Source organism: Eubalaena glacialis, chromosome 4, assembly GCF_028564815.1.
Source record: "Eubalaena glacialis isolate mEubGla1 chromosome 4, mEubGla1.1.hap2.+ XY, whole genome shotgun sequence".
Classification (NCBI taxonomy): Eukaryota; Metazoa; Chordata; class Mammalia; order Artiodactyla; family Balaenidae; genus Eubalaena; species Eubalaena glacialis.
Genome location: NC_083719.1, coordinates 75,764,836 through 75,792,679, shown reverse-complemented (window position 1 = coordinate 75,792,679; position 27,844 = coordinate 75,764,836). Strand labels below are relative to the sequence as shown.

Sequence of the window (27,844 nt, the reverse complement as noted above, 5' to 3'; positions counted from 1 at the left end):
TTTTAGTTTTCTTAACTTTACCGAGGCTTGATTTGTGACCAAAGATGTGATCTATCCTGGAGAATGTTTTATGTGCACTTGAGAAGAAAGTGTATTCTGCTGCTTTTGGTTGGAATGTCCTATAAATTTCAGTTAAGTCTATCTGGTCTAATGTGTCATTTCAGGCTTTTGCTTCCTTATTAATTTTCTGTCTGGATGATCTATCCATTGATGTAAGTGGCGTGTTAAAGTCCCCCACTATTATTGTGGTACTGTCAATTTCTCCTTTTATGGCTGTTAGCATTTGCCTTATGTATTGAGGTGCTCCTATGTTGGGTACATAAATTCTTGCAATTGTTATATCTTCTTCTTGGATTGATCCCTTGATCATTATGTAGTGTCCTTCCTTGTCTCTTATAATAGTCTTTATTTTAAAGTCTATTTTGTCTGATATGAGTATTGCTACTCCAGCTTTCTTTTGATTTCCATTTGCATGGAATATCTTTTTCCATCCTCTCACTTTCAGTCTGTATGTATCCCTAGGTCTGAAGTGGGTCTCTTGTAGACAACATATGTACGTGTCTTGTTTTTGTATCCATTCAGCCAATCTATGTCTTTTGGTTGGAGCATTTAATCCATTTACATTTAAGGTAATTATCGATATGTATGTTCCTATTCCCATTTTCTTAAATGTTTTGGGTTTCTTATTATAGGTCTTTTCCTTCTCTTGTGTTTCCCGCCTAGAGAATTTCCTTTAGCATCTGTTGTAAAGCTGGTTTTGTGGTGCTGAATTCTCTTAGCTTTTGCTTGTCTGTAAAGCGTCTGATTTCTCCATCAAATCTGAATGAGATCCTTGCTGGGTATAGTAATCTTGGTTGTAGGTTTTTCCCTTTCATCACTTTAAATATGTCCTGCCACTCCTTCTGGCCTGCAGAGTTTCTGCTGAAAATCAGCTGATAAACTGATGGGGATTCCCTTGTAGTTATTTGTTGCTTTTCCCTTGCTGCTTTTAATATTTTTTCGTTCTATTTAATTTTTGTTAGTTTGATTAATATGTGTCTCAGCATGTTTCTCCTTGGATTTATCCTGTATCGGACTCTCTGTGCCTCCTGGAGTTGATTGACTATTTCCTTTCACATGTTCGGGAAGTTTTCTACTATAATCCCTTCAAATATTTTCTAAGGCCCTTTTCCTTTCTATTCTTCTCTGGTACCCCTGTAATTCGAATGTTGTTGCCTTTAATGTTGTCCCAGAGGTCTCTGAGACTGTTCTCCTTTCTTTTCTTTCTTTTTTCTTTATTCTGCTTTGCGGCAGTTATTTCCACCATTCTGTCTTCCAGGTCACTTATCCGTCCTTCTGCCTCAGTTATTCTGTTATTGATTCCTTCTAGTGTATTTTTAATTTCAGTTATTGTTGTTCATCACTGATTGTTTGTTCTTTAGTTCTTCTAAGTCCTTGTTAAACATTTCTTGTATCTTCTTGATCCATGCCTCCATTCCAATTCCGAGATCTTGGATCATCTTTACTATCATTACTCTGAATTCTTTTTCAAGTAGGTTGCCTATTTCCTCTTCACTTATTTGGTCTTGTGGGTTTTTACCTTGCTCTTTCGTCTGCAACATATTTCTCTGTCCTCTCATTTTGTCTAACCTACTGTGTTTGAGGTCTCCTTTCTGCAGGCTGCAGGCTCGTAGTTCCTCTTGCTTCTGTTCTCTGCCCCCTGGTGAGTGAGGTTGGTTCAGGGGCTTGTGTAGCCTTCCTGGTGGGAGGGACTGGTGCCTCCGCTCTGGTGGGTGGAGCTGAATCTTTTCCCTCTGATGGGCAGGGCCACATCAGGTGGTGTGTTTTTTGGGGTGTCTGTGAGCTAGTTCAACTTTAGGTAGCCTGTCTGCTGATGGGTTGGGCTGTGTTCCTGTCTTGCTGGTTGTTTGGCATGAGGTGTCCAGCACTGGAGCCTACAGGCAGTTGGGTGGAGCTGTGTCTTGGTGTTGATATGGATACCTCGGGAGAGCTCACACTGATTAATATTTCCTGGGCCCAGGAATTCTCTGGTGTTCCAGCATCCTGGACTCAGTGCTCCCACCCCAGAGGCCCAGGCCCGACCCCTGGCCAGGGAGCCAAGAGCCCACAAGCTGCACAGTGCAGCCAGAGGGACAAAAAAAGAAAAGAAAACAAACAGATAAACAAAACCCAAGACAAATAGCAAAAGCAAAAACAAAGAGCAGCAACAACAACACAACACACACACACAGAAAAAAAAGAGAACAAACAAAGAAAAGAATTCAAAAATGAGAACAGTCAGTAAGGACTAAACTAACAAAAACAAAAAATGAAAAATAAAAACAGAAAGCAAACAAATAAACCAGAAAGTGAAGAAAACATAAAATATACACATAAAAACAATAAAAAAAGAATAAAATAAAAAACAAAGACCAAAAACAAGAAAAAACACAAAACAACAAAAATAAAGTAAAAATAGAAAAATAAAAAATGTATATATTAAAAAAAGAAAAATAAAAAAGGTAAAAAATAATAAAAGCAACAACACCAACAACTGAACAAAATGAAACAAACCAAAAAAAATAATCGTAATAAGAATATTTTCCTGGGGCCTGCTCTGTCAGTGTCCTTGCTCCCCCAGTGAGCCAGAGCCAGTCCCCACTTCCCCTGGAGGCCTTCCAGTACTTCTAGGTCAGTCTCTGGACCTGCTGTGGACTCTGTGGGGCCAGCTCAGACCCTGACCTGGCCTAACTCCGCCGTGTTCTTGCCCCCAGAGTCCACTGCTGCAAAGGCCAGACCAGTCTCAGTTGTGGGAACACTCATTGTCCATTCAGGTATTCCACAGATGCGGGATTTACCAAGCCGATCTTGGGGATTTAATCCGTGGCTTGTGCAGCTGCACAGAAAGATTTCCATTCCTCTTCCTCAGTCGCACTGCCCCTGGGGCTCAGCTTTGGTTTTGACCCTGCATCCGCCTGTGCGCCATCCTTAGGCATCTGTTCCCTGCCCAGCTGAGAGGGAGCGAAAGCAGTGGCTGCTTGGGGCTGGGATGGGGTACAGAGGGCACAGTTGGGGTGTTTGTGAGTTGCCTGCAGCAGCAGGGACCAGCAGGCCATTGCAACAGACTGTGGCACGCTCACTGTGCCAGGAGTACCTCCCAGAGACCGTGGAGGCAGGAGCTGGCGTGCAGGGGCAGGGGCAGCCCCCCCCCACTCACCACTCAACAATGATGCCTCACTTTCCAGGCAGACGACGCTTCCCCTAGGGGCATTCGGAGCCACGCATCCCCTCACACCCGTCCCCTCTGCTGTATCTGCGCAGCCAACAGAGCTCCTCTCCCTGATCTGCTCTCCCAACCCCACACTTTAGCATTCAGCCCCTGCCAGCATCAGTAGACTCCCGTCCCAGGCAGGGGAGCCCAGGGCTGATTCCCAAGGAGGCTTTGGGATGGGTGGCGCTCAGGCCCCTGGAGCCCACGCAGGCGTAGGAGACCCTGGCCTGAGGGGCAGGCAAGCCCACTCAGATGGGAGCCCCTCCCAGTGCCTGTGGAGGCGGAAGAAGCCAGCAGGTGGGGAGAGGGGTTGTAACAGCGGCCCTGCCCCTTGTGTGCTACTCAACAATGACGCCCTGCTTCTATGGCGTCCTGTGCTTTTTCTGCAGACTTTCCCGGTTGTGGAGCTCCTTACTCCTGTCCCTTCAGGCTGTGTTTTCACAGCCAACAGCTGTCCCCTCCTGGGTCCGCACTCCAAATCCCACTTTCCAGCACCAAGCCCCGCCCTCCACAACTGGCAACTCACAACTCAGGCTGGAATGCGCAGAGCTGCGGTGTAGACCACTTGTGTAGTTCTTACCTTGTTCTGCCTTCTGCAGACTGTCTGCTGTATTCTCCTGTGATCCCCCAAAGGTCCTTTTCTGTCGCAGCTAATTTCCCCACCGTGAGGGAGTTTTTCTGAGTTCGGGGACCTCCCCTCACCTTCAGCTTCCCGCCAGGGTTGCTGGTCCCTTTTTTGATTCCTCTTTTCTTTTTTTCTTCTTTCTTTCCTCCTACAGGTTATGAGGGGATTTTTCTTGTCCTTTTAGGTGTCCGAAGTCTTCCGCTAATGTTCAGCCGGTGCTCTATGACAATTGTTCCATTTGTAGATGTATTCTTGATGTATTTGTGAGGAGAGACTAATTCCGCGTCCTTCTATTCCGCCATGTTGACTCCTCCCCCTCACTTTGTTTTATATAATTTTCTACTTGAAAATCCACCCAGAGAATTGACAGTTTAATCATTTCAGTGTATTTTGAGGCAGTTTCAGTGAACTAAATTGTTGTGGTGTGTGGTGTTAACTCTCTCACTGTGAGGTGGGAGGCCTCTTTCCTTCCTGGACAGTTATCACAGTTCTTCTGGGTTTCTCACTTTACTTCCTGGACCCAGAGAGGGACTTCCCAGTAACTGGTCTCTGGGTCTTGTCTCCTGCCTTTGCTTTTTGTCTCCTTGACTAATGTGGTTCTTGGGGACCTATACCTGCCCTTCTGGTGACAGTGCCTTTACACACTGATGCCTGGTCAGTGCTCAGTTACTAGGATACATGCAGAGTCGGAAAAACTATAAAATTGGCACCATCTAGCGGGCCTGGCCCTCTCTGCCTGACTTGTACATTATTCTTAGATCTTCTCTGTTGATCTAATTACATTCAAAAAGTATTTTTTGGAGCCTCCGACAGAGAAATGAAACTCCTCACATAGTCTTGAACAAAGCTGTGTCCTCCATCTGTGGCATGAGCAGCTTTGGGAGAGATGCGTTTGGAGAGATGAGGAAGCAAGGATCACCTTCCTAGTTAACAAGATAACTGATCAATAGGATGATGTAAATCAAAACCAGATCTCCCTCACATCCAGGTACTTTTATGCACTTACCATCCTCAGAGTACTGTGGATAGCTCAGGCATTAGCACATTGTTTGGCACATAAGTACAAAGTAAATGGTATCTGTAATGTCCATTCAGAGACATTTCCGTATCTCCTGGGTGGGAGCTATGACATGAAACTCCAGCCAACTTTATAAAGCAGCCAATGTATCTGAGTGGAAAGACACTAAGTTCAGAGAGGAGGGAAATCACTGTAGTCCTGAGTGTATTGGCCAAGCTTTTCAAAGAGATGAAACTTGAACCAAGACCTACAAGGACGTTTATCATTAACTTTGCCTCCACTGTTTTCTGCTTCTTACCATTAGGGATCTTGGCAGTTGGTTTTGACATCTTAGAATAGAAGCTACTTAAGGAGAGCTTAATTTCACAAATCCTGATGCTTTGTGTATTTCAGCTTAAAACTTAACTTTCTCTTAATTCCAAAGATCCTAATAATAGAAAACCGTTAACTTCTCTTTGGGCAAGTGTAGCTGTCCTGCTCTCCTGGCAGTTTCCCTTCTCCTCCATTTAGGTTATAAATGCACAGGGCCTGGGACCATGTGTTTCTTATCCTTACTTTATAATTCCCTATGGATAAGACTGGCCTGATTCTTACATTGTAATCTAATCACTTACTAAGGGGTCTCAGGGTTTGTTGAAGGTGATGGATTAGCCTCTCAAGCGCCCCAGCCCAAACAGTGCTGGTTGTCTTGGGCATTCCCATCACCTGCCTTCCCTGATCCCTATTTCTGTTCCAACCAAATATGCTCCTGCTTTTTTCCCCTGATCACCCCATTTCTATAGCACATTAAATATACTTTTAAGGAGGTGTCAAGACTTCTCTTAAGAATATGGGTTTTTATTCACAATAACACATATACATAAACCAGGAGATAGGCACAGTGGCAGATGAGATCCGACCAAGTACAGAGACAACATTAATTGAGAGTATCCAAGTTAATTTAAAACCCATCAAGTTCATATACCCTTACTTTTTAATTTAGTAAATGTTTTTAGCTACTGTGTTTTATCTCAGTTAATATAATGAAGCTTTCCTCACTTTTTCCAATTCACTAAAAACATTTTTGCTCACCTATTGTTTTTAGACAACTTATGAAGCATTTCTCTGTGGTTTTCTTTTGCACATGGGCTGGTTTCACTATGTGGGCCTTAACTTACATAATTGTTGTCTTTTATTCTCTTTGTGATCCACCTTTCATTGTGTTTAGCAGGCGCTGGTTGCTTTGTAATATTGAAAAAACAGCATGTAGGTATACTTGGAAAGAATAGATAGCAGTGAAATTTTGTATATTGCAAACTGTTTTTCATAGACTATCATCTTAAAACATAACCCAAGGCAAATGTGGAAGTCTTCTCACCATTAATGCTGCAGAGATTCATTTATTTAACGTTAAACAGATATCTCTTGACTTCCCACTTTGTGCCAAGTATAGTTCCAAGTGCTGAGAATCTAGCAATAAGCCAGACAGACAAGGACCTTGCTCTTTACCAGCATACATTCTAGCCAGGATTGCAGTGGAGATGCAGGCATTAAACAAATAATCAAATACACAGCCTGTAGAGATGGCAGTGATTTCTTGATTCTTTTTCCCTCTACCATGGCTTCAAGGCCATTTCTACAACCTTATTTTCTATAGTGTTGAGTTGAATTTAGTCTCATAGTACTACTACCCCCATCTACATAAGGGCCTGTTCTAGTACAGGAGAGAAGGTATGGAGAGGCACCTGGTAGGGTCAAGTTTCTCATTGTTAAACTGAAACTAAATGTACTTCACTCTCAGGACTGTAGAGGTGAGGATTCATTCACTCATTCAGCAAACATTTATTGAGCAGTGTATCACTCAGGGTTCTATTATGTTCCAGGCTGTATAACATCTACATGCATGCCCTTAAGTACCTAGCTGGAAAGACAGAGACATAATAAATAATTACTGATAAATGTTACAGTAAAAACATATATCGAGTACAAGGAGGGGGCCACAAAAGCATTAATTAACTCTGCCTGGGGGAAGGTCTCACCATAAAGTGTCCTCTAAACTGTGACTTAAAGGAGACTGGAAATACAGCACACTTCATTTACTCAGGAATGTTTACTGAGCCAAGCACAGTTGTGGGCCCTGTAGACACAGCGGTGAACTAGGCAAAATCCCTGCTCTCTTGGCAGCACAGAGACAAACAATAAACAGAGAGATAAATAATTATATATTAGGTGGCAGTACCTGTTAATATAAAAAATAAAAGTAGGTTAGTAAAGGGAACAGAGAGTGACAAGGGTTGCTGTTTTAGAAACCAGCAGAGTGGTCAGGGAAAGCTTCTCTAACGAAATGACATTTGAGCAGAATCTTGAATGATATGAGAGAATGAGACCAACAAGCAGGGGAAGCTGTTTCTGATAGAAGGAGCAGCATGAAGAAAAGCATAATAGCCACGAAAATTGTGGCATCTTTATTACAAAGTGAAGTATTCTCACTGAGCATGGATGGAGTAAGCTGGGGGTGCAGAGAGCTTGGGGGAGTGTGGTAGACGAGGCTGGGAAAGGAAGGCCAGATGGTGAAAAACACTGTGTTCCATACTCAGGATTTTGAATGCCCACCTTGTTGACTGGGGAAAGAGGGGCTAGATTTTGAAAAAATTTAAGAGAAAAAATGACATGGTTAGATTTTTTTTCATTTGGTTGGGTTTGGTTAGGTTTGTTTTGGTTTGGTTTGGGGAAAATTACCTCTAGCACAGGTATGAAAGATAAACTTGAAAGGAGGCGCAGAAGGAACCAATTGTAAGGTTATTATGATAATGCAAGTGAGAAATTATTTGGCCTAAATTAAAACAGTAAGATGAGGCTAGAGAGGAGATCATAGAGCTCAGCTGTTTTAGGAGACCCACAACGGAAGATTTGATGCCCTACGGAGCATGGGAAAGGTCAAGAACAATTCCTGGGTTTCAGTTTGGGTGACTGAGTGGGTGATAATGCCATCAACCAGCTCAGGGAGCCCTAGAGGAGCGGCAGGCTTAGAAATGCATATAATGAATTTGATTTGGGGCAATGGGAAATACAGACTGGAAATTAAAAGAAAAGTCAAGGCTGAAATACAGATTTGACTGTTACCAGCGTTTCATGGAATTTAAAACAGAGGTGCAAGAAGAGTAGTCAGCATTGTCAAATACCGCAGAGAAGTTTAATAAGATGAAGACTTTTAAAAGGCCGTCAGATTTGACAGTTGGAAGGTCCCCAATGACTTCATCAAGAGCAATTTCAGTAGATGTGGGTAGAGTAGAGCCTCATCATGGTTGAGCTGGAGAGTGAAAGGGCAGGAGGCTGGGATTATCCAGCCAAGATCACTGTCCTCTCTTCTTTCCTAAAGCTCCTCCTTGGAAGCTTTGAGCCTGAGGTCTGATCTGAGTAAGGTATTGCAAGGAGTGTCCTCAGTGGGGAACAGCAGGTGGGGCCAGTCCAGAGACCTGTCTCCAGAGGGGAGAAAGATGAAACCCACAGGCCTCTGTTGTATGTGGAAACTCTGGACCAGGAAGCTGAGGTAGGATGGGGAGCAAAGGACTTGAAGGACTGGTGGGGCAAACGTGGAACTAGTCAGGAAACTTGGCCCCAGTGAGGGTGGAACCTGACAAAGTGCAGGGGTGGGGGACAGAATCTGACAGTAAACTGATGTGAGCTAGAAATTCAGGCAGGGATGCTTAGGTTTCCTAGGGCACAGGGACTGAAGATGTGCAGTGGAAAGACGTTGGCAGTACTTGTGACCATGAAGATAGCAGTGAGGGGACAGTTAATGAGTGAAGGGGTAGCATAAAGAGAAAAAAAAAACTGGCATAAAGATATTTAACAAATATTTGTGAAGCCTGAAGCAGTCATTCAGATTACGTGGAGGAAAGAGATTAGATACCAGTGTTCTGAAGAGCTGAAAGGAAACACCTAGGTTCCCTTCAGGGAGAGGACGGATGCAGTGACTAAGGGATCCCAGACAGCTTGGAGCTGCAAAGCCCAAGAGAGAGACTTGCACTTCGGAAGGAGTTGGAAGCAAAGTTCAGGGTAGGGGAGCCCCTCCCTTAACCCTGGGGACCAGGCAGTCATCAGTAGGATCTACCAGATTTCCCCGCCTGCTCCCATACACACCCTCAGCCTCAGTTTCTCCCGCCTGCACCGCTATCTCAGCCCACTGGGGGGCGGGGCTCGAGGGCGAGGCTGGTGGTTGTTCTGAAGCCTCGAGAGCCGTCGGTTTCTACCAGACTCCCTGCTCGGGAGCGGTCTTACCCCATGGCCGGACACAGGCCCTCAAACTTCCCCGTGCCGGGCACTGGTGGCGACAGGCCCGCAGGGCCAGTGCCGGTGCGGGCTGACACTCCGATCGGGTTGAGCGCCCAGGCGGCCCCCGGCAGGCTGATGGTCCTGCCAGGGGTCAGGCCGCGGATGTGCCCAGGCCCTGAGGTGTGGCCGCTGTCCCCAGGTCCCCCGCCGTGCGAATTCCGGGACGAGATGATGCCTTGCCGGCCCCGGGTCGGAGCTGGCGAGGTGAGCGCTTGGTTCCCAAGACCCTCTGAGGTCGCCTTCCCCGGGCCCGGCCTCGTCCTGCAGTGCATCCCGACGCTGGCGCTGCCAGAAGACGCCTCGGCCGCAGAGAAGGAGATGGAGCAGTTGGCCAAGGAGCTGAGGCAGAAGAGGATGACCCTGGGGTACTCTCAGGCCGACGTGGGGTTCGCCATGGGGGCTCTTTTTGGAAAGGCGCTGAGCCAGGCAACCATCTGCCGCCTCGAGGCCCAGCAGTTGAGCCTCGCCAACATGTGGAAGCTGCGACCGCTGCTGAAGATGTGGCTGGAGCAAGTGGACATGGAGAACCTTCTGGGCTTACGCAAAATGGAGACGATCCTACAGCAGGCTCGGAAGCGCAGACGGGCATACAGGGAGAGACGCATCGGAAGCAGCCTGGAGAAACTCTTCCTGCAGTGCCAGAAGCCCACACCCCAGCAGATCAGCTGCATCGCTGGGCAGCTCCAGCTGCAGGAGGACTTGGTCCGAGTTTGGTTCCATAACCGGAGCAAGATGGGTAGTCGGCCAAGCAATGATTTCTCCCCACTGGCGGAGGTGGGGACTGTCGGACCTCCTCTCCCAAGAGGACCAGTGTGGTTTCCCCTGACATCGGGACTCCATTTCTGTTCCCCCCATTATGGGGGACCCTACTTTACACCTTTGTACCCCTGCCCCTTTCACTGCGGGAGGAGCCCTCCTCTCTGCCCCGGCCACCACCCTGAGCCTCCCCAGGCTTTCCAGCTGAGGGGCCTGCCTTTCTGGGGAGGGCCAACCCAGGGAAACGGGTCCCTGGGGTTCATTTAAAGGCTTTTAGCATTAAGTTCTCCATTAGTTGTCTAAAGAAGTTAAGAATACGTAAGGGCGAGGGATGGGAGCTGTTTAGGAAAATTGGGGGAGGGAGGTTGAAGTTTACTGCTGTGTTGTTTTTCCCTAGCATTGGCTTTAAGGTACATTCCAAAACATAGATGGTTTTGGATATTTTGTTTCTCTCTGTTTATTAATTGAAAAGTAATTGTGTCTCTTATTCCTAGTGGTTATCAGTAAACATAGGGATATTCTAATGAACACAATATTGAGTGAAAAACTCAGGTCACAGTAGACTATGTCAATATATTATTTCTATCAAAACCAAGCAGAACTTTGTGTGAACACAGAGTCCAGGATAATTGTTGCCTCCAGGGGAGGGTTTGAGGATGGGACAGGAAAAGAGTACATAGAGCCTACCCAGAGCCCTTGTTGAAACACAAGAGTTTGCTTGTTCTCCCCCTTTTCTTGAAAGATGTGTTTTTTTCTAATTCACTTTTCCAGTGCCGTTTGGTTTATTCCCTGGGAATTTCCCTTACTTTCTTTTGAGCTCAGAAATGCTTTGTAGAGGATACTTGTGATAGTTGATCCAACTATCCAACTCCCTGGTGGCTTTTGCAATGGTGCATCTTAAATCACTTTTCCAATCTCTTCCATGAAATTGGTCTTTTCCAGTTTTCTACTTCTACATTGGTCAATGTGGGTCATCGTATACTAAACAGAAGTCATTAATCCCTCTGTGTTGTCACACCTGCTGCCGTACACCTCCATGTAATATTTATGGTTTTATAATTCTGTCACCATATATTATATCTGAGTTTATGTATTCTTTTTGCTTACTAATCTTGTCCATTTTTTTCTCTACTTTTTTCCTTAATCAGTCTTACAAAGAATTTATCTACAGGTATTTTCAAATAACAAGTTTTTTTTTTTAATCCTATTTACTGTTTTTATTTCCTAATTATTTAATTTTAGCTCTTATTTTTATTAATTGCTTTTTTCTAGTTTCTTCTGGTTTCTTCCAATGTGTATTTCTTCCTCTCGTCAATGTCTGAAAATAGGGCACTGTCAAGACACGTAGGTTAGTGAAAATGGAGCCAAACTTCAAAAAACCAAGAGTATGTTGTCAGTGGTTAACAGTGTCAAATGTCAGAGATCAGATAACATAAATCAAGTAAGCTATATCATTTCACTAACAAAGATGTCACGGGTACATGTCTTAGAACAATTTCAGGGGAGGAGTTAGTAGAGGCAGGTTCCAAACAATAGTCCGAAGTCTTCAATATTTGCCAGATTTTCCCCTACCTCAGTTAAAAACATAAATTCCAACCACTCACTCAATGGGATCTTTGCCATCATTCTGAAAATTTCTGTATCAAATGTTTCCTTTATCTTGTATTTCCTTTTGACAAGGCAGGTATTCTTAACCTGAAGATGCCAAACCTCTTTGAAGTATAAGCAGAATAGCGTGTTTGTACATATGTGCATTTTCTTCAAAGATGGTGATGGTAGCCTTCATCACATTTTCAATGGGGACCATGACTCTGTAGATCTACGATTTTAGAATTTAAGCAACACCTTCCCATTGGCCATCTTACTTTTGAGAGTTTTCCCTTGAAAACTAATAGGTAATTCCTGGTTTTCTTCAAGTCTGTATTTTCTGGGTATCTCTAGCCAGTACAGTATAAAGGCCCTGAATCAGTTCTTACATAAGTCTTTCAAATTCAGACCAAATACTGTATTGATTATTGCCTTTATTGTTCTTGTGCTTTTATCATTCCTTGGCACTTTAATTAGATTCTTATCATAAAGAACAATTTCTCCCTTCCCTAGAAGTTTTCCTACTTCTTGTCTAAGAAAACTTGAGGTGTTAGGAGATCCTTCCTTATTCCAAAACATTATCCTGCTCTTAAAATAGCATCTGTTTTCTATTATTTCATATTTTTTAAATGTGTGTACTATACATCATTGTTTATTATACTAAAACTGTGTCATAGGGATTTATTTTTCAGAATGGCCACTTTTGTTTATGACTTTCTTCTAGAAATAGTACTTTCTTCTAGAAATAGTACTTACTAAACAGTACTGATTTCCTTGGCAGAATCCATTTATGAATTCTTTTTAGGGTACAAAATTGTATTACCTATGTAGAACAATGTTTTTACAATGAAAACTACAATTCCATTCCAATAAAATCCTAGTGAAATATGGGAGTATTACTTGACAAAGTGATTCTAAACTGAAAGAATGAAACTTGGGGAAATATGGAAATTTTGAAGGTAAAGCATTAAGGCCTTGTTCTACCAGATGTTATGAAACTACAATAATTTGAACACAGTGTTGTGGTCGTGATGAACAAAATAAAAGAAAAAAGTATTTGGCTGTTCCATCTGTGGTCATGTAAATTGGTACAACCTTCATGAAAGGCTATTGGGTAATTCATATGGGAAGTTTTTAAAATGTGCTTTTCCTTTGGCCCATCATTTCAACTTTTAAATAATGTTTATAAGAAAATAATTGTTATATGTATGCAAAAATTTAGTGATAAGGGTGATATCACAGCATTTTTTTAAAATTTTAACAACGAAAAGTTAGAAACAACGTTCAACAAAGGGTTAAATAAATAAAAAGGAACACCATATAGGGTAAAAATTGACAAACAGTTCAGAAAAGATTGTTGAATGAGGCAAAACAATTTATTAAACTATATGGTGTCATTTTTTTATTTTTTAAGGAAAAAGGTATATTACAGGAAAAAATATATATAATAGGTATTACTGGTGATTTTTTTAAAAATTTGCTCTATGTATTACACAGTTTAAAAATCCAAGAACTATATCTAAACGAAGACTCCAGAAAATCTAGGATTCCTAAAAATATTCATTCTTCTAGTCTTTCTTGTCTCTAAATGGTAATTTCTCATTATAAAACAATATTTTAGAATAATAAATCTGGCCTTTTCATTTTTAGTCAGATTTGTAGTTTCTGTAAAAGAAAGGCAATTCTCTAAACGGAGGAGTATTGGGACATATCAGTTGGAAAGGCATTGCTAAAAATTAGGGTTTTTTAAATCAGATGTCCATTAATGTTAAAGAGCTGTAGTGTAGCTCAGTGAATGAAGATACCTGCCATATGTCTGTTTTCCTGCACAACATGGTAATTTACAATTACAATTAGAGTGTTTATATACCTCAGTGTAGTTAACCTACATTTAGAATATAAGCTCAAATCATTTTCATGTTCCTGGATGTTTACTTTTCAATTTTAAAAAAGCATTTGAAAATATCAAAATCCTGGTTTTATCATGGTAGAATTCTCCCTACTTGTCATGTTTGAAGAAACCAAATGAATATAAATGAGATCTGTGGATTTTTAGATTTGAAGGCGGGTCAGTTCCTGTGATTACAATTAGCCCCAGCCAATTGAAAGATGAACTGTCATGAAATAAATCTACCCCAATACCCAGTAGAATCCTTAAAACAAGGCATTAGCGTTATTGTGGTTACACCAGTGAAGAGAAACGTGACAAGAAGCTTTGGGAGACTGTGTGGTTTACCTAAGGGGCTGCCTCCAGAAAAGAACCCAGCGGGTAGGTATGCTGGGCTGCTGCTCTGCCACCTCACTTTTTAGCTGTGAGCCTTGTTGTGAATTCTCCTAACGGCAAAATCAGCTACTTTGGCACTGAACTTGCGTTTCTTAGGTTTCCTTCCCCCAGCTTCCAACAAAATTCGAAATGCAAACCAACTTCACTTATCGCTATTGACTCTTCTACTGACTGCCTGCCAAAGACTATGGTCAGAAAAGGAAAAATTGAGGCCTTCCATTGATTTTAAAATCAATGTTCTCTTCTAAATCTGTACAACCTGTTTAACATATCATTTCTTCTTTGCCAAAGGAGTAACTCTATTGTTTAATAATTAGTCTTCCTTCTGGGATGCATGGTATAGACCTTCTTTTAGAACTGGCCAGGGCAGTGTATAAGATGCATTAAGTTGAATTGTTGTCTTAGAATGGATGATAATGTTCCTGGAACAGCTGTAAAACTTTGGATATCATTGACTGAGTAGTGGGCAAATCTTAACATACACCTTTTTACTGAAAGAGAATTAGTTTCAATATATCACATATTAGTTTTCTAGGGCTTCCATAACGAAGTACTACAGCTTGGGTGGCTCAAAGAATAGAAATTTATTTTCTCACAGTTCTGGATGCTAGAAGTCTGAAATCAAGGTGTTGCAGAGTTGCTTCCTTCTGAGGGCTATCAGGGAAGCATCTCTGTTTCAGGCTTGTAAACAGCCTCCTTTTCCCTGTCTCTTGACATTGTCTCCCCGTGTACATATCTGTGTCCTAATTCCCTCCTCTTAGAAGGACACCAGTCATTGGATTAGGGCTGCCCTACTGACCTCATTTTAACTTAAATATCTCTGTAAAGATCCTGTCTCCAAATAAGGGCACATTTGGGGGTACTAGGGATTAGGACTTCAACATATAAATTTTTGTGGGATAAAATTCAGCTCGTAACAGCAGCCTAATTAAAATTTAAACTAGATTCAATTATTTGTTAATGTAGCCATTCAACAAATACTAATTGAGTACCTTATATAACAGGCTGTGCCCTAGGTGCTTAAGATGCAATGGTGACCAAAAGAGGCTCATCCTGACCTTCAGGGTGCTTAAAGTATGCTGAGGTGTCCACAGTAAACAAATAAGCACGTGATGACAACTCATGATAAATATGATGAGGTGTCAGGTATCTGGGGTCTTCATTTAGATTTAGAGTTGTAGCCCTCCTGTTACATGAGTATTGCCTCTGATAACATCAGTTGTTAACAAATATTCTAAGCCAGAGGAAGTATGGCCCCATAGCCAAGGCATAGTTTGGAAGACAGGCTTTTCTGGGTTCAAATCTCAGCTCAGTAACCTACCATCTCTGTTACTTGAAATGACTTCTTTCAGCCTCAGTTTCTCATCTGTGAAATATGTCTAGCAATCCACAGGGTGAGAGAGTTGATAAACAGATAAAATTAGGTTATATAAAAAGAAACCCCTAGGACTTCCCTTTTATACAGTAGGCACCCAATAATTTTTCTCTCCATTGTGTTTTCACTGTACCTTGTCTGGGCTTTATTTATAGCTCATAAATCGCTCTTTTGCATCCTAGGAAACTTCACACAGTGAAATCGTGCTCATCGATCGATAGCCAAAACTGAATAAATGAAAGAACAGAAAAAGACAATAGTCTCAGTTGCTAGAAAACATACTAACATTGGGAAATGACTTTTGGAATTGTAATAATTGGAAGACAATTATAAAGTTCATTTCCTTAGCTGTCAAATAACAACTAAGTAAGGAACAGATGATAAGGTTTTGATCTGAAGGATTTAGGTGAAGACTTTCTGAAAACCCATATAATGTTATATAATTGAAAGGAATGATCTCTGAAGTTGTTTCTAGCCTATAATAATTGTATGAGTCTCCATGAATAAGAACAAAACAATGTACCACAGATTGAATATGGAGACCACAAGGATATAGCGGATGGGAATGGACAGAGGAGGGTGACATTGTTCCTCATACTGTGATTACCACTTAAACCTTTCCTTCCTGATCTCCTGCTGTGGTCGCAGTTGTCTCTCCCAAATGCAAGCCCAGTCCTGCCTTCATTCATACTATTTCTTCATTGAACTCTAGCTTTTCTGTCCAAAGCCTACTGTATTAGTTTGCTAGGACTGCCATAACAAAGTACCATAGATTGGGTGGCTTAAGGAACAGAAATTTATTGGCTCACAGTTCTGGTGACTCCAAGTCCAAGATTAAGGTATGGGTAGGGTCGGTTCTTTCCAGGGCTGTGAGGGTAGGATATGTTCCAGGCCTCTCTCCTTGGCTTGTAGGTGGCTATCTTCTCTTTATTGTCTCTTTACATTGTCTTTCCTCTATACATTTTTCTGTGTTCAACTTTCCCCCTTTTATAAGGACACAAGTCATATTGGATTAGAGCCTACCCTAATGACCTTATTTTAACTTGATTACCTTTGTAAAGACACTATCTCCAAATAATGTCATATTCTGAGGTACTGGGGGTTAGTACTTCAAGATATAAATTAGGGGGGGAACCCAATTCAACCTGTGACATCTACCACTCCTGATAGAAAATATAGGTGGGTGCTGTGGGGGGAGGATGTAGGAACCCAGAGAGACTTTTTAATTTTTTCTTGCAAAGGAGTTAAATAAGAGGTGTGTGATGGAAAGGAAAGAGCATTAGCCGTGGAGCCAGGCAGCCCCAGATCTGCGTTCTGTCTCTAGGTCATTCACATAGGTAATATCACCAATCCAGGGTAACTCATCAGAAAATTTCAAGAAAAATAACATTTTTTCCCTCCCAACAAATGACTTTATGGGCTGAAGAATTACAGTAGCTACTTATTTCTATCTATTTTAGGAGCACAACAATTGTACTTTTATCAGTGAGATTGAATGGCATTATCTTAGGAAGAAAATTTTGGATATTTTGATAAAGATATGATTCTTACTTTCCCCAGAAAAATTGCTATGTGAGCCTATTGAGAAAGCACTGTCACTTTCTGCTAAGCATTGCCAGCCACTAATTTCTTCAAGCTAATGTAACAGGACAGTCAAGTGACTTGCCTTTAATTTGTTGTGATTGTCTTATTTTATGAAAAGCAGAGCTAAAACAGCTGATAGCAAGTGTTTAGACACTGGTTGTTTTCATAAATGGTTTTAAGAGCATTGCTAAATCTAAGTAGACACTGAGTAAGTTTTCTCAGTATGCGAAATGTAAATCATTCTTTCTGTAATCATAAGTCATTAAATGCATGCAAATGTTATAAATGATTACCACATTTCAAACATATTTTTATGGTACCAGTCTGCTTGCTAAATATGTATTACCTTTGAGGTTTAAACTAAAGATGTGGGAAAAGACTTACCATACAGGGATTTATTGTGTTGTTCTTTTCTCTCCTAAAAAGGCAATCATACCAACACCATAGGTAGAAAAGAATGTTTTTGCTTCTGTGTCACATCATTAAAGTAGTGAATCTAATGCCGTAAATTTTTGTCTTCCGGGCCAAGAAATTTTAAGTAAAATACTAACAAGAATGTTATGCTTTTAAATGGGAAGTGAAAGATTCTTTATCCTTTTTATTTGAGTTTCCAGAAATGGCACACTCCATAAAAAAATTGTATCATTTTTATTTTTAAACGGAGTTTCTTTCATTAGTCAGTAAACAGTTTATTTGGTGAACGTTCTCTGAGCACATATATACACCATGTGAACGTTTAGGAAACAGAAGGTGCTTGAATTTGTGAGATTTAAATATTTTCTCACAGTTGATCCAGTGATACTGCGGTAGAAATAAAACCACATGTAAATGAAATACCACTTTCTACTAAAAAGCACGTATAAATTTTCTATCATTGTTTTAATGAGGACAACAATGATTCCATTTACTCAGTGGAACATCTTATAAATCATTAGCATGTTTACCTCCATATGCATTCTAAGATTCACCCATAAAACTCTACCTGTCCTAATCACAAATATGCATGTACATTAAATTATATTATCTGACTGCACATATTTTATGCTGCTAATATTCTTGCAAATATTATTAAATTTTGAAAGTATAAATAAAGCAATGATTTGGTTTCTCACTTGCTCTTCGAAAAAACATGTGCATGTACATACTAATATTCATATTTTAAATACATTTTGTAAAATATGAGCTATGTAGATCAAAGGTGCTACACCAAAACATGGCAAGCAAAAGGAATAATGCTCAGCATCCAGCTTTGGTCCATCTCCCAGAAATCTTTGCTGTGGCCCCAAACCAACTCCTGTTTTTCCTCCACTTCTACATCCTCACAGTCTTATAAGTATAGGGTATAATTCTTATTATACCCTATACTTCCTTGGTGGTTAAATGTCTACTAAGCACCTGTTAAGGGCTAGGCACTAAAGATCAGAATTAGACACATAGGTACACATAGGTTGAGTAGAGGAAAGGAGTGAGAAAAATCAAGGATCACCTCATCCATGGCCAGGGTTAGAGGAAAGGACAAAAGAACAACCCAGAGGAAGGAGCACATAACTCAGTGGAGGGTACCTGTCCCATTAAGAGCAGGGACCACTGGAGCTAAGTAAGACTTGAAAGATAACTAGGAGTTGTTAAGTGGAGGGTGTGCGAAGAGGGATGGGGGAGACCAAAAGTCAAGAATGGGAAAAAAAGTGAAAGGACTTGCTTTTGACTAGAAATCTAGGCTGTGATTAGTTACTGCAATTGAGAGTTAAATGCAGTGGCTAAAATTCTGATAGCCAGAACAAAAAGTTACATAGTTCTCAGTACGTGAAGCTAATTACATGAATCTTTCAAAATGCATTGAGAAAAATATTTTCTCAACATGAAATTTAAAGATGAATATATCAATCTTAAGGAGACATTGAACAACACAAGAGATAATCTCTTTAATTGTAGTACCTGTGTTGATTTGTTGTTGTCATTTAAGACATACAATCATTCTTCAGGTGACTGGTTCTTATACTGACTTATAGCAAATAGCCTAAGTCTTAATACTAAGATCCAAGGTTCTGAAGGCCTTTCTTCCAGGAAATAAAATAATTTTGTACTGGCATAAAGCTTCCAGATGGTTTGCCTTTGTACTACTGATCAGCAATTCTAGAAAAATTAATGGTTGGCAGATCCACTGTCCTATTCTTCTCAAGAGTCATTGTCTCCACTAGGCTTATTGATACAAAGCTGTTAATCAGAACCTTTATGTTTATTGCAATATCCTAAGAAACACAGGGAAGAGTTTAACAGAAAAAACCATCAGACACCAAAGACAGTGTCTTAAGTTAGTTGCCTTTGTGCGCAAAAAAAAAAAAAAAAAAATCTGATGAGAAACCTTGTTGACTGTCATGGAACATGGTCATTCTGTCCCTGCCCATGGCTCCAGATGCAAGAGAGTGCCTGGCATGATACCAGGGACAGAGATCAGTAAGTGTGCATAACAAGCAACTGACTTAAGGTAAATCATCAATCCATCTGTGTTTTATCCTCATATGAAATAAAGATGACTGAAATATTCCTGTACAGAGTCACTCTGAGAACCAGAAAACAAGCAAGCAAGCAAAAACTCTCATAAGAATTTTTGAGAAGTACTTAGCAAGGCATAAAGAGCAATGCAATGCTTAATAATGCTTTTTTAAATAAAATTTAAGGCCTATAGATCTTCAGTTATTAAGTCCAGTGTTGCTTCCATCTGTGAATATTGAAATGCTTTAATATATATAGTAATCTTTACAAAACTTTCTAAAATGAGTCCTTAGTGCCAATGTAGATGTTGAACAAGATTAAAATTTTTTCCCAAATCATGCAAACTCACCAGTGTCAGAAGCCATCAATAAATGCATAAGTCTTGACACCCTTGCTTTGTCCTTAAATACTGAGTGACACTTTTTAGCTTATTTCAGCAGACAAGTTTTGAAGACAGGCCAAAAATCTATTAGGATCCAGCATTGATAGATCTATTTCTTATGAATTTAGGTCACTTCTGAAAATCCCCAAAGTATGTATAATGAAACAGTTGTTAGGTGAATAATTTTGAGAGGTCTGCTTGAGGTAGCGGACTCATGTTTGGGGCATTCCATTGGGCAATTGTCTTTTCAGGCCGTTACCATCAACTGAGAACAGCTAGAAGGCAGAGAGCCTAAAAACGTAAGTCTTCTAAAAGTTAACTATGTTGGGATTTGATAAGGATATTTAGAAAGTGGGAGATAAGTAATTATTTTGAGAACACTGAGACATTTTTATTGGAGTTCTTTATAACTCAACTTGAAGTGGAATATAGCTTGTACGAATCATAATGCCAGATGACAGTTATTTTCCAGTCAGTTCTTAAAGTGGTTTACATGTTATAGTTCAAACAACATGAAAATTCATTCTGGAAAAGCATTTGTTGTCCAAGGCTTTATTAACCAAGAGAAATAGCTACACCTAGATCTCAATTGTTTATGAGTGAATTGTATATTCAGGGCATTATCTGCAACAAAACCATGGTCTTAGGCTAGCTTTCCCTTGTTTCCCAGTACGTTTCTGTGCCACTTTTCCCCAATACCAAACTCCTGCGGTCTCAGCAAATGCAAACTACTTTTAATTGTGCCTAGAAAAACATCAGGAGAATAAATTACTTCTCCTCTCCCACTGCCCTCCTCCCTTCATTATTTTAAAGTATTAGAAAACTCAATATGAATTACTTTGTTTTACCCTTTCAGTTACCTGTAGCACTTACATGGATAATCCAGAAACTTCTTGCCCTTAAACATGTATTAACATTAAAAAAAATGCTACTATTAAAGTTTACTATGTAGTAATTTTACAGATTCAAATGAATATATGAATTCAAACATGCACACATAAGTATCAGTTTCACGTTTTATAGAAGTTGGAAAAAAAGAGTAGAATATTATCTGCCCTTTTCAATTACCATGTTAGTACAGACTCTTTTCAAGTTAGTAAGTCCAGTTCAAGCTGCTTACCAAACAAACAAACAAAAAAAAACCAAAAAAAAAAAAAAGAAAACAAAACAAGAACAGTCATTTATTGATTAATGTAAATGGGAAAACCCAGGGTTAGATCTACTTCTGGTACTGCTAGATTCTGGGGCTCAAACTCTGTTACCAAGACTGTCCCTCCATCTCCTTCTCTACTTTTCTTTGCCTATTGGCCTCATTCTTTCTTGCTTGCAGACAGGGCTTTCTTCACATAGATAAGGAGGGTGACTACAAGCAGTTGCAGCGTCTTCTATTCAGCATTACCCCAGAGGAAAAGCTCTAGCATCCAAATAAGAATCTTAGTGAAAACTCTGATCGGTCCTGCTGGAGTACTGTGATGATCCCTGAACTCAGCACTGAAGCCAAAGAGATTGAGGAGTAGGACCAGACTGGCTGTGATTGACCAGTCTGGGTCAGCCATATCTATGATGGTGTTGGCACTGGGGCAGGACACTGTAACTGGGAGCCCCACAAAGGGCTATGTGAGTTGAAGAGTGCTTCCCCAAAGAAGGATTTGGGATACGTCCACTACAGTTGTCGTTGTGTCAGTTTCTCTAGGTTCTTGGAAGATTTAATGTATGTGTCACAATCAGATGCTTATGTGATCTGATGCAGAGAGAAGAGAATATGTGGGATAACTAAATACAAGAAGATTCTACATTTTGAACACTTGAACTGATCCATCAGCAGACTGTTATTCAAGTTTGTGATTCTGTAATAGTTTGCCCTGGGTCATTTTGCTGTTACTGATTCCTGTGTGCCACTGTGCAGAGGGCCTAATTGACTCCCGTCAATACTTTTGGGTCCTAGAGTGGCATTTACTCACCTACATCCTAAGATAGCTTAATAGCATCTGCACCATAGGCCAGTTTTAACGTTTGAACATACACAGACAGTCCACTAGTTCTTCCTATTAATCCTACTTTATCCATTGATACAACCAAATTAATCTTTTCAAGGGAGAGCTGCTGGTATTTGGGGGTTATTTTTCCCAGTATTTAATTTCTCTCTTGGTCATACTTTCATTTGGTATTTATCTTCTAACACATAATAATCTTATTGTAGTAATCTGTTTTATAGAAATTGGGGGGGATTACTAGGGTTCTAGACTTCTGGAAAAATTGTCCCTCAACTCTCACAGATAAATATATTATGCTTTATTTTTTAAATTGCAGTGAAAAATAAAAATCTAGGACCTATTTTGTTATTCATAAATTATTTTTATATCCAATTGAAATAATATAGGTTCTTGCAGTCTGTTTGCTATCAATAGTAAATCAACAAATTAGACAAGCAAACTGAAATCACTAATGCATCAGTTGCTCTTCCTCTTCTTTTGTCCTCAGAGAAGATAGAAAATGTATGGTCAATGTACTCTCAATGCTTTATATACAATAAAAGTATTTAATATAACCTAGTGACTATATTTCAAAATTAGATAGCTCTCTCACACAAAAAATTTTATTCATTAAATGTATTGATAGACCAGTCAATTTATTATTTTTCATTGTGATTACAAGATGTAATTTTAACTACCTAAAGTTGAAATATATCTTGCGGTCAATGTGATAAGAAAGCATTGTGTCATAGCTTAATTGGCAGTGTTTTTTCTAAGTGGTACTTGGAGTAATGATGAATCTTAACATCAGTGGCATTTTGGGTTTGATGACACACAGCGCTCTTAATTATGTGTCTTCATTTTCCCAAAGGGTTTCGTCTAAGTCAAAATTCTGTTGGTCAGCATCTTTTAAGAACACTAGGTTTGATATGAAGATTCCCTTTTGTAAAACTAATTTTCTTTTTGTAACATTAATAGATGCTCCCTAATGTGTCTATTGTATAAAATTGAAGTTTTGTTATTGTATTTTTAACTCAGAGCACACATAGATTAACAACGCTTCTCAGCCATCATTTTCACAGGTTTGGGGTTTTTTTTTTTATATGTATACACAAAAAGCACTGGTGTCCTTCAGCTATTAATAATTTATTTTTGACATTTAGAAGTAATTTTATATGTTTCATTCAAGGCAAAGACAACATGATGTTGAGAACCTACAACTGTTATATGTGAAACTATTTACATTAATCTCTATAACTCAGTTATGACTCTCTTGCTTTAAATCTCTTTGGTATGTTTCTGTTCTGATTTACTGCCTGGTTTAAAGATTAATGTCACAGGGTAATTTACTACAGCTTCACAGATGGTATTTGAATCTTTGTAAATGGGCTTTGGAATCTGTGCACAATTCTATATAATGTTAGGTTAACATCAATGTAAATGTTGAACTTGAAACAGTTCTAAAAGATCATGATAGAAATTTCATTATCCCTTTCTAAATACTATAAATTTTGAGGGTATTTCATGGGCTAAGTATTTTTACTTCACTAGTGTGGTTAAGGTGTAACTAGCTCCTTCTATTTGAAATCACCAGCCCCTGTAAGTTGAAAATAAACATAAAAAATAAATTACCTCGTTTTAAACTATTCTAAAGTTCTAGTCACAGGAGAAGTTACTGTTCTTATTTTTACAGCTTCCTACATGAAATGCTTTATAGAATCCACAAACACACATTGCTTTTAGTGTCTTTCCTTTGATGTCTATAAAAGACCCATTCAAAGCTGGAGGTAAGTGCCCCTAATGCGCACAGCAGAAGTTGGCTAAAGTTATTGGAAGCTGTTAGAGATAACCTTTCTCTACATGTCTTTTGAGGGAAAAACTGGTACCAACAATACCAGTTAAGCTGTAATTAGTATAACTAACAACTAATAAGAAAGAGCAGACTAGAGGTCATTCTTAAGAATTTAAAGGCATTAGCAGGTTAGGGTTGTAGGGCATCCTATCCCCCAGCTTAATCTGCTGCCCTAGCTGGTGAGATTTGTTGAAGCCATCAGTGCCCTCTAACCCCGAGGTGTTGCTCTCTCATAATTTATTGGTCACATGCCAAGCTCTCTTTCCTGTCTAGTGAGATGACTTTGGGAATGGCAAATTCATTTTAAAGTTCTTGTTAAAAATGCCTGCAGATTTTCAACCTTGTAACGTAGATAAAGGATTACAGATTAATTTGCTTTAATGTTCTTGTCCTACAAGCCTTAGACTACATTGAAATTGTCATTTTGCTACATTACAGAATATGATTTGTTGAGACCATTTAACATGTATTATAAGGGAACGCTTAAAATCTGTTAAATCAGATGTTGTGTAACTGATTCTAATACATACTGAATATTCCACTTTTTATGAGCCACTTCTTCAAATTTAATTGCCCACCAGTGGCTCTTGTTTATGTTTACAGTCAACTCTAATGCACTTAAAGGGTAAGAACTTAACAGAGGAATAACCTTTTGTTTTCATGAGGTGTAGTTAACCCCTCTCTTCTAGTATCTGGCTTTGGATTCTTCCGCATCTCATTACATGATACCGACACAAAAACAAGAGGAATGCCATAGAACTTTAATTGTTCTTTTCCTTTTCCCAGTAAAGTCATGCCTGTAAGATTGTTTCTGCACCTAGAAGGTGTTTTTTTTTCTTTTAAAGCAATAAGCACTATGAAGAAAGAGTCAGAAGGAAACTTTCTCTTTCAACGTTTTTATGTTACTACCTAGGTCTCAGACTATCATTACTATCATATGTATTATAGATTTTTTTAAACTATAGATTATTTATTACTCATGAAGTAAGCTGAGGCAGGCTCCAATAACTAAACAAAGTTTTAAAGTGGGAAGCATCAAACCACATGAACCTAAAGAAAAGAAAATTTAAATTTCAGGTTATCATAGGTCACTGGACACATAGCATCTAAAACTTAAGGAGTACAGACTTAAAAATCATAGTTCTCATTTAAGTACCACAAGAAATAACTAGGATATATTCTTCCTCTGAGTCCTCCATCTCAGTGTTTTATGTACATATTACTGGTGGTTTGTGGATGACCTGTTTTTTTATTTTAATAGTTATTTGTTTATTCTAATATATGTTAGCAAAAGATATGAATAACACATGAAGCTTTTTTAATGGATATTATTGCTTTGGACTAGGCAAATAGAAAAAGTGAATTGATGTAAAGAAAATACTAGATATTTTTGTAGTACTGGTAGTTTGTGAATATGGCAAAATGCATAAAAGTCTTACAAAAATGATTGGATTTAGGGACACAATACTGTTTAAACATGAAATTCCAATAATGTTTATTCTAGCCAAAAATTCACAAGATGCTCTTATCCCTTCATTTCAATCTATCTATTGGTCTTCATTTATTTAATTTATGTGTATGTATGGGTGTACTTAGCAGTTTCATGTTTTGTTTTCAAAACAAGCCAGCTTCTCTGGGCTTCAGTCTTGGGTTAGATGCTGCCTAAGGTTCCTTCGAGGCAGGGTTTTCAGTCCTCAGCTGATAAATTCCTCAAGATTGGGAACCAAATACGTATAACTTGATCTAAGTAGTAGTTAGCATAGTGACAACCCCAAATCATCATTAATACATGTTCACCATCGATTGATTCACATGTTCTAAAGACAAATGTAAGAATGTTTTTGCATATGCATGTGCTTGCCCCAAACTAACAAATAATTTTAATTGTCACATCAGTAATTTAAAACTTTTTCAAAATAGAGAGCAAACTGGTGCTACTTAAAGTTCACACAGACACCAGTCTTTTTTCATGCTAGGATTTCCTAAGCAGTGGCACCACGGACAGTATTGGAAAGTCTTATTTTTCTCCTCTTCCATACTATCTTACGATTAACTATGAGAGTAAGACATCAAAGCTGAACTGACTTCAAAGCCTGTAACACTTACGGTTTCCAGCTATTACTGTAACCAGCCGCTCTGCCCTAATAGCAATTCATCTTACAGAGCTGCCTCGCTAGGATCCACCCCTCTGCTTCCCGCCTTCCCCTTTTCCAAACCTGTCAAATTAAAAACTACCCTTTACATGAATCTCAAAGTTAAACCAGCCCAAAGAGTTAGCATATTTGCTTACTTTCAGGATTTTACCACTAAAAAATAGACCATATTTATTTATTTATTCACTTTTCCCAAAATTATGCCTTTTACCACAAGGCCTTAGACTATGTTCACATTAAACATATAATGTTCTTCATTATGTTTATTTCAAAAGTATAATATACACATGTAGGTAAGATTGTGTATACGCCTGCCACTTTAGTTAGGTTCACAGAGTAAAATATTAAAAGGTGAGTCCGGTACTTGGCCTTGTAAATCAATGAAGTTAAAAGGAATGAAGTCTAAAACATGGATTGTCCATCATAAATGCCTGAAATGTAATTCTTGGAAACACATGCTTTCTCTAGTGAAAAAATAATAATAATAATAAAGTTTTCATGGACATATAGTTTTCCAGCAATGTAAAAGTTAATATGTTAAAGTTAGAGCTTCTCCTATACTCATAACCAAGTAGGTACTAAAATATTACACAGGCCAGTTTCTTGAGAAGTGTAGAATTAGCATCAGCTGAAGATTTTCAATTTTTCTTTAAATGGCCCAGATAAAAATTTTAAATTATTTTCCTCGAATAATTTGGTAAAGTTGATGGTAGGTATTCAGTACCATGGGGTAGGAGGCAGGGGGAGCAGCTCTTGAAATCTGGTAGATAGCATGCAGATCTTAAAGTGACGGCACCAAAGGACTCACAGAAGACTTAATGATTTGGCTATTCTCAACCCCAAACCATATATGACATTCTGAATACTTAATGACAGAAGCTTTGATTGTGGATTATGGGAATTAAATAAGCTCAATATAATGATTGTATTGTTTGGGAAATGGAATGGACTACATTGTAAACTAATGAGCTTTCCATCTTTCGAAGCATTCAAGTAAAGGCTCAATGACCACTTGTCAGTAATTCGATAGGAGGAATTCTTACATTTGGGAGAGATTAAAGAATCTTTAATACCTATTTCAGTTCTAGAGTTCTTTGTTTCTAAAAATTAAAAGATATGAAGAAATAAAGTTGAAGATTAAGTGATGGTAGTAGCATGCAGCTGTTGTCTGCAGTCCAGTAGTTAGATGGATTTTACAAAGTGTCATAAACGGGTATCTCCAAGGGATTTGAAAAAGAAGGGGGCGCATGGTGGTTTAAGTAGGTAAGGGCAAACAACAAAATGATGCACCTCTCTTCTAGTGTTGAAGGTCGAGAGAGAGAGGAACCTACTCTAAAATGATCAGAAAAGAGGGCATAAGGAAAATGAAAAAGGGAGCTTTTTTAAAGACCGGGAACCCAAATGGATTTTCAGAGTGCTAGAAATAGAAACCAAAGGATCTTTATATCTGCATTCCTTAAAGGAAGGGAACAAAACAGGTAGGAAAATGAGAAGTTAAAATTTTAACTTCAATTCTGTTTGAAGAGCATAATAATTGCAGGGGACTAAAAAAAGCACAATGTGGATATGGAAAGGTCAGAGTCACTAACCAGTATGTTGCTCTGGGCCAGTTATTGAATTTCTCAGGATCTCTCATTGTTTTAAATATTAGGCAGGTAGATGATTTTCATGATCTTATCCAGCTCTGAGATTCTCTCTTAGTGCCTTGATTAAGGCTGAATTAAGTATGCTCTCCATAGCCCAAGAATTCAGACAGACCAAATGTTTCAGTTTGCAACGCCTGGTTTATTCTGGCCTATAGATAATAGCAGGGAGAAAACTCGGGATAATTTTGTAAAGATTCCGGCATTTTGAGGTGTATAAAAGTAATGAAGTAATCTCCTGTGTGGGCCGATAAGAAGTGAAGATACCAGCGACACGGGAGAAATGAAGTAGTGCTAGAAAAAGTGCAGTTGGACCCCTCCTTTTGAGTAGAAAGAGATGATTGACGGTCTAAAGAAGACATCACAGAGAGACCTGGCAGTGTTGCCTCAAGAGCAGAGAACAGGCGTTTACGTCAGAAGTGAAGCCGCAGATTTGATTTATTGGCAACAAAGTGATAGAGAAATCTCATTAATAGCTGCTTTCCAGTAAAGAGGAAAGAGGTACTACCAAAGAACATATAGAGAGGTGAGAGAAAGCTAGAAAATACTAAATCT

General features: G+C 39.4%; 2 protein-coding genes across 6 annotated transcripts in view; both read left to right on the top strand.

Moving 5' to 3' along the window:
- ARB2A (ARB2 cotranscriptional regulator A) overlaps nucleotides 1-27,844 on the top strand; it is a 403,635-nt gene that overhangs the window by 288,351 nt on the left and 87,440 nt on the right. The window lies entirely within an intron of this gene.
- Nucleotides 9,157-10,171, top strand: POU5F2 (POU domain class 5, transcription factor 2). The gene is given in 2 exon segments (XM_061187997.1): nucleotides 9,157-10,091; nucleotides 10,093-10,171. Coding segments are annotated over 2 exon segments (1,014 nt in total).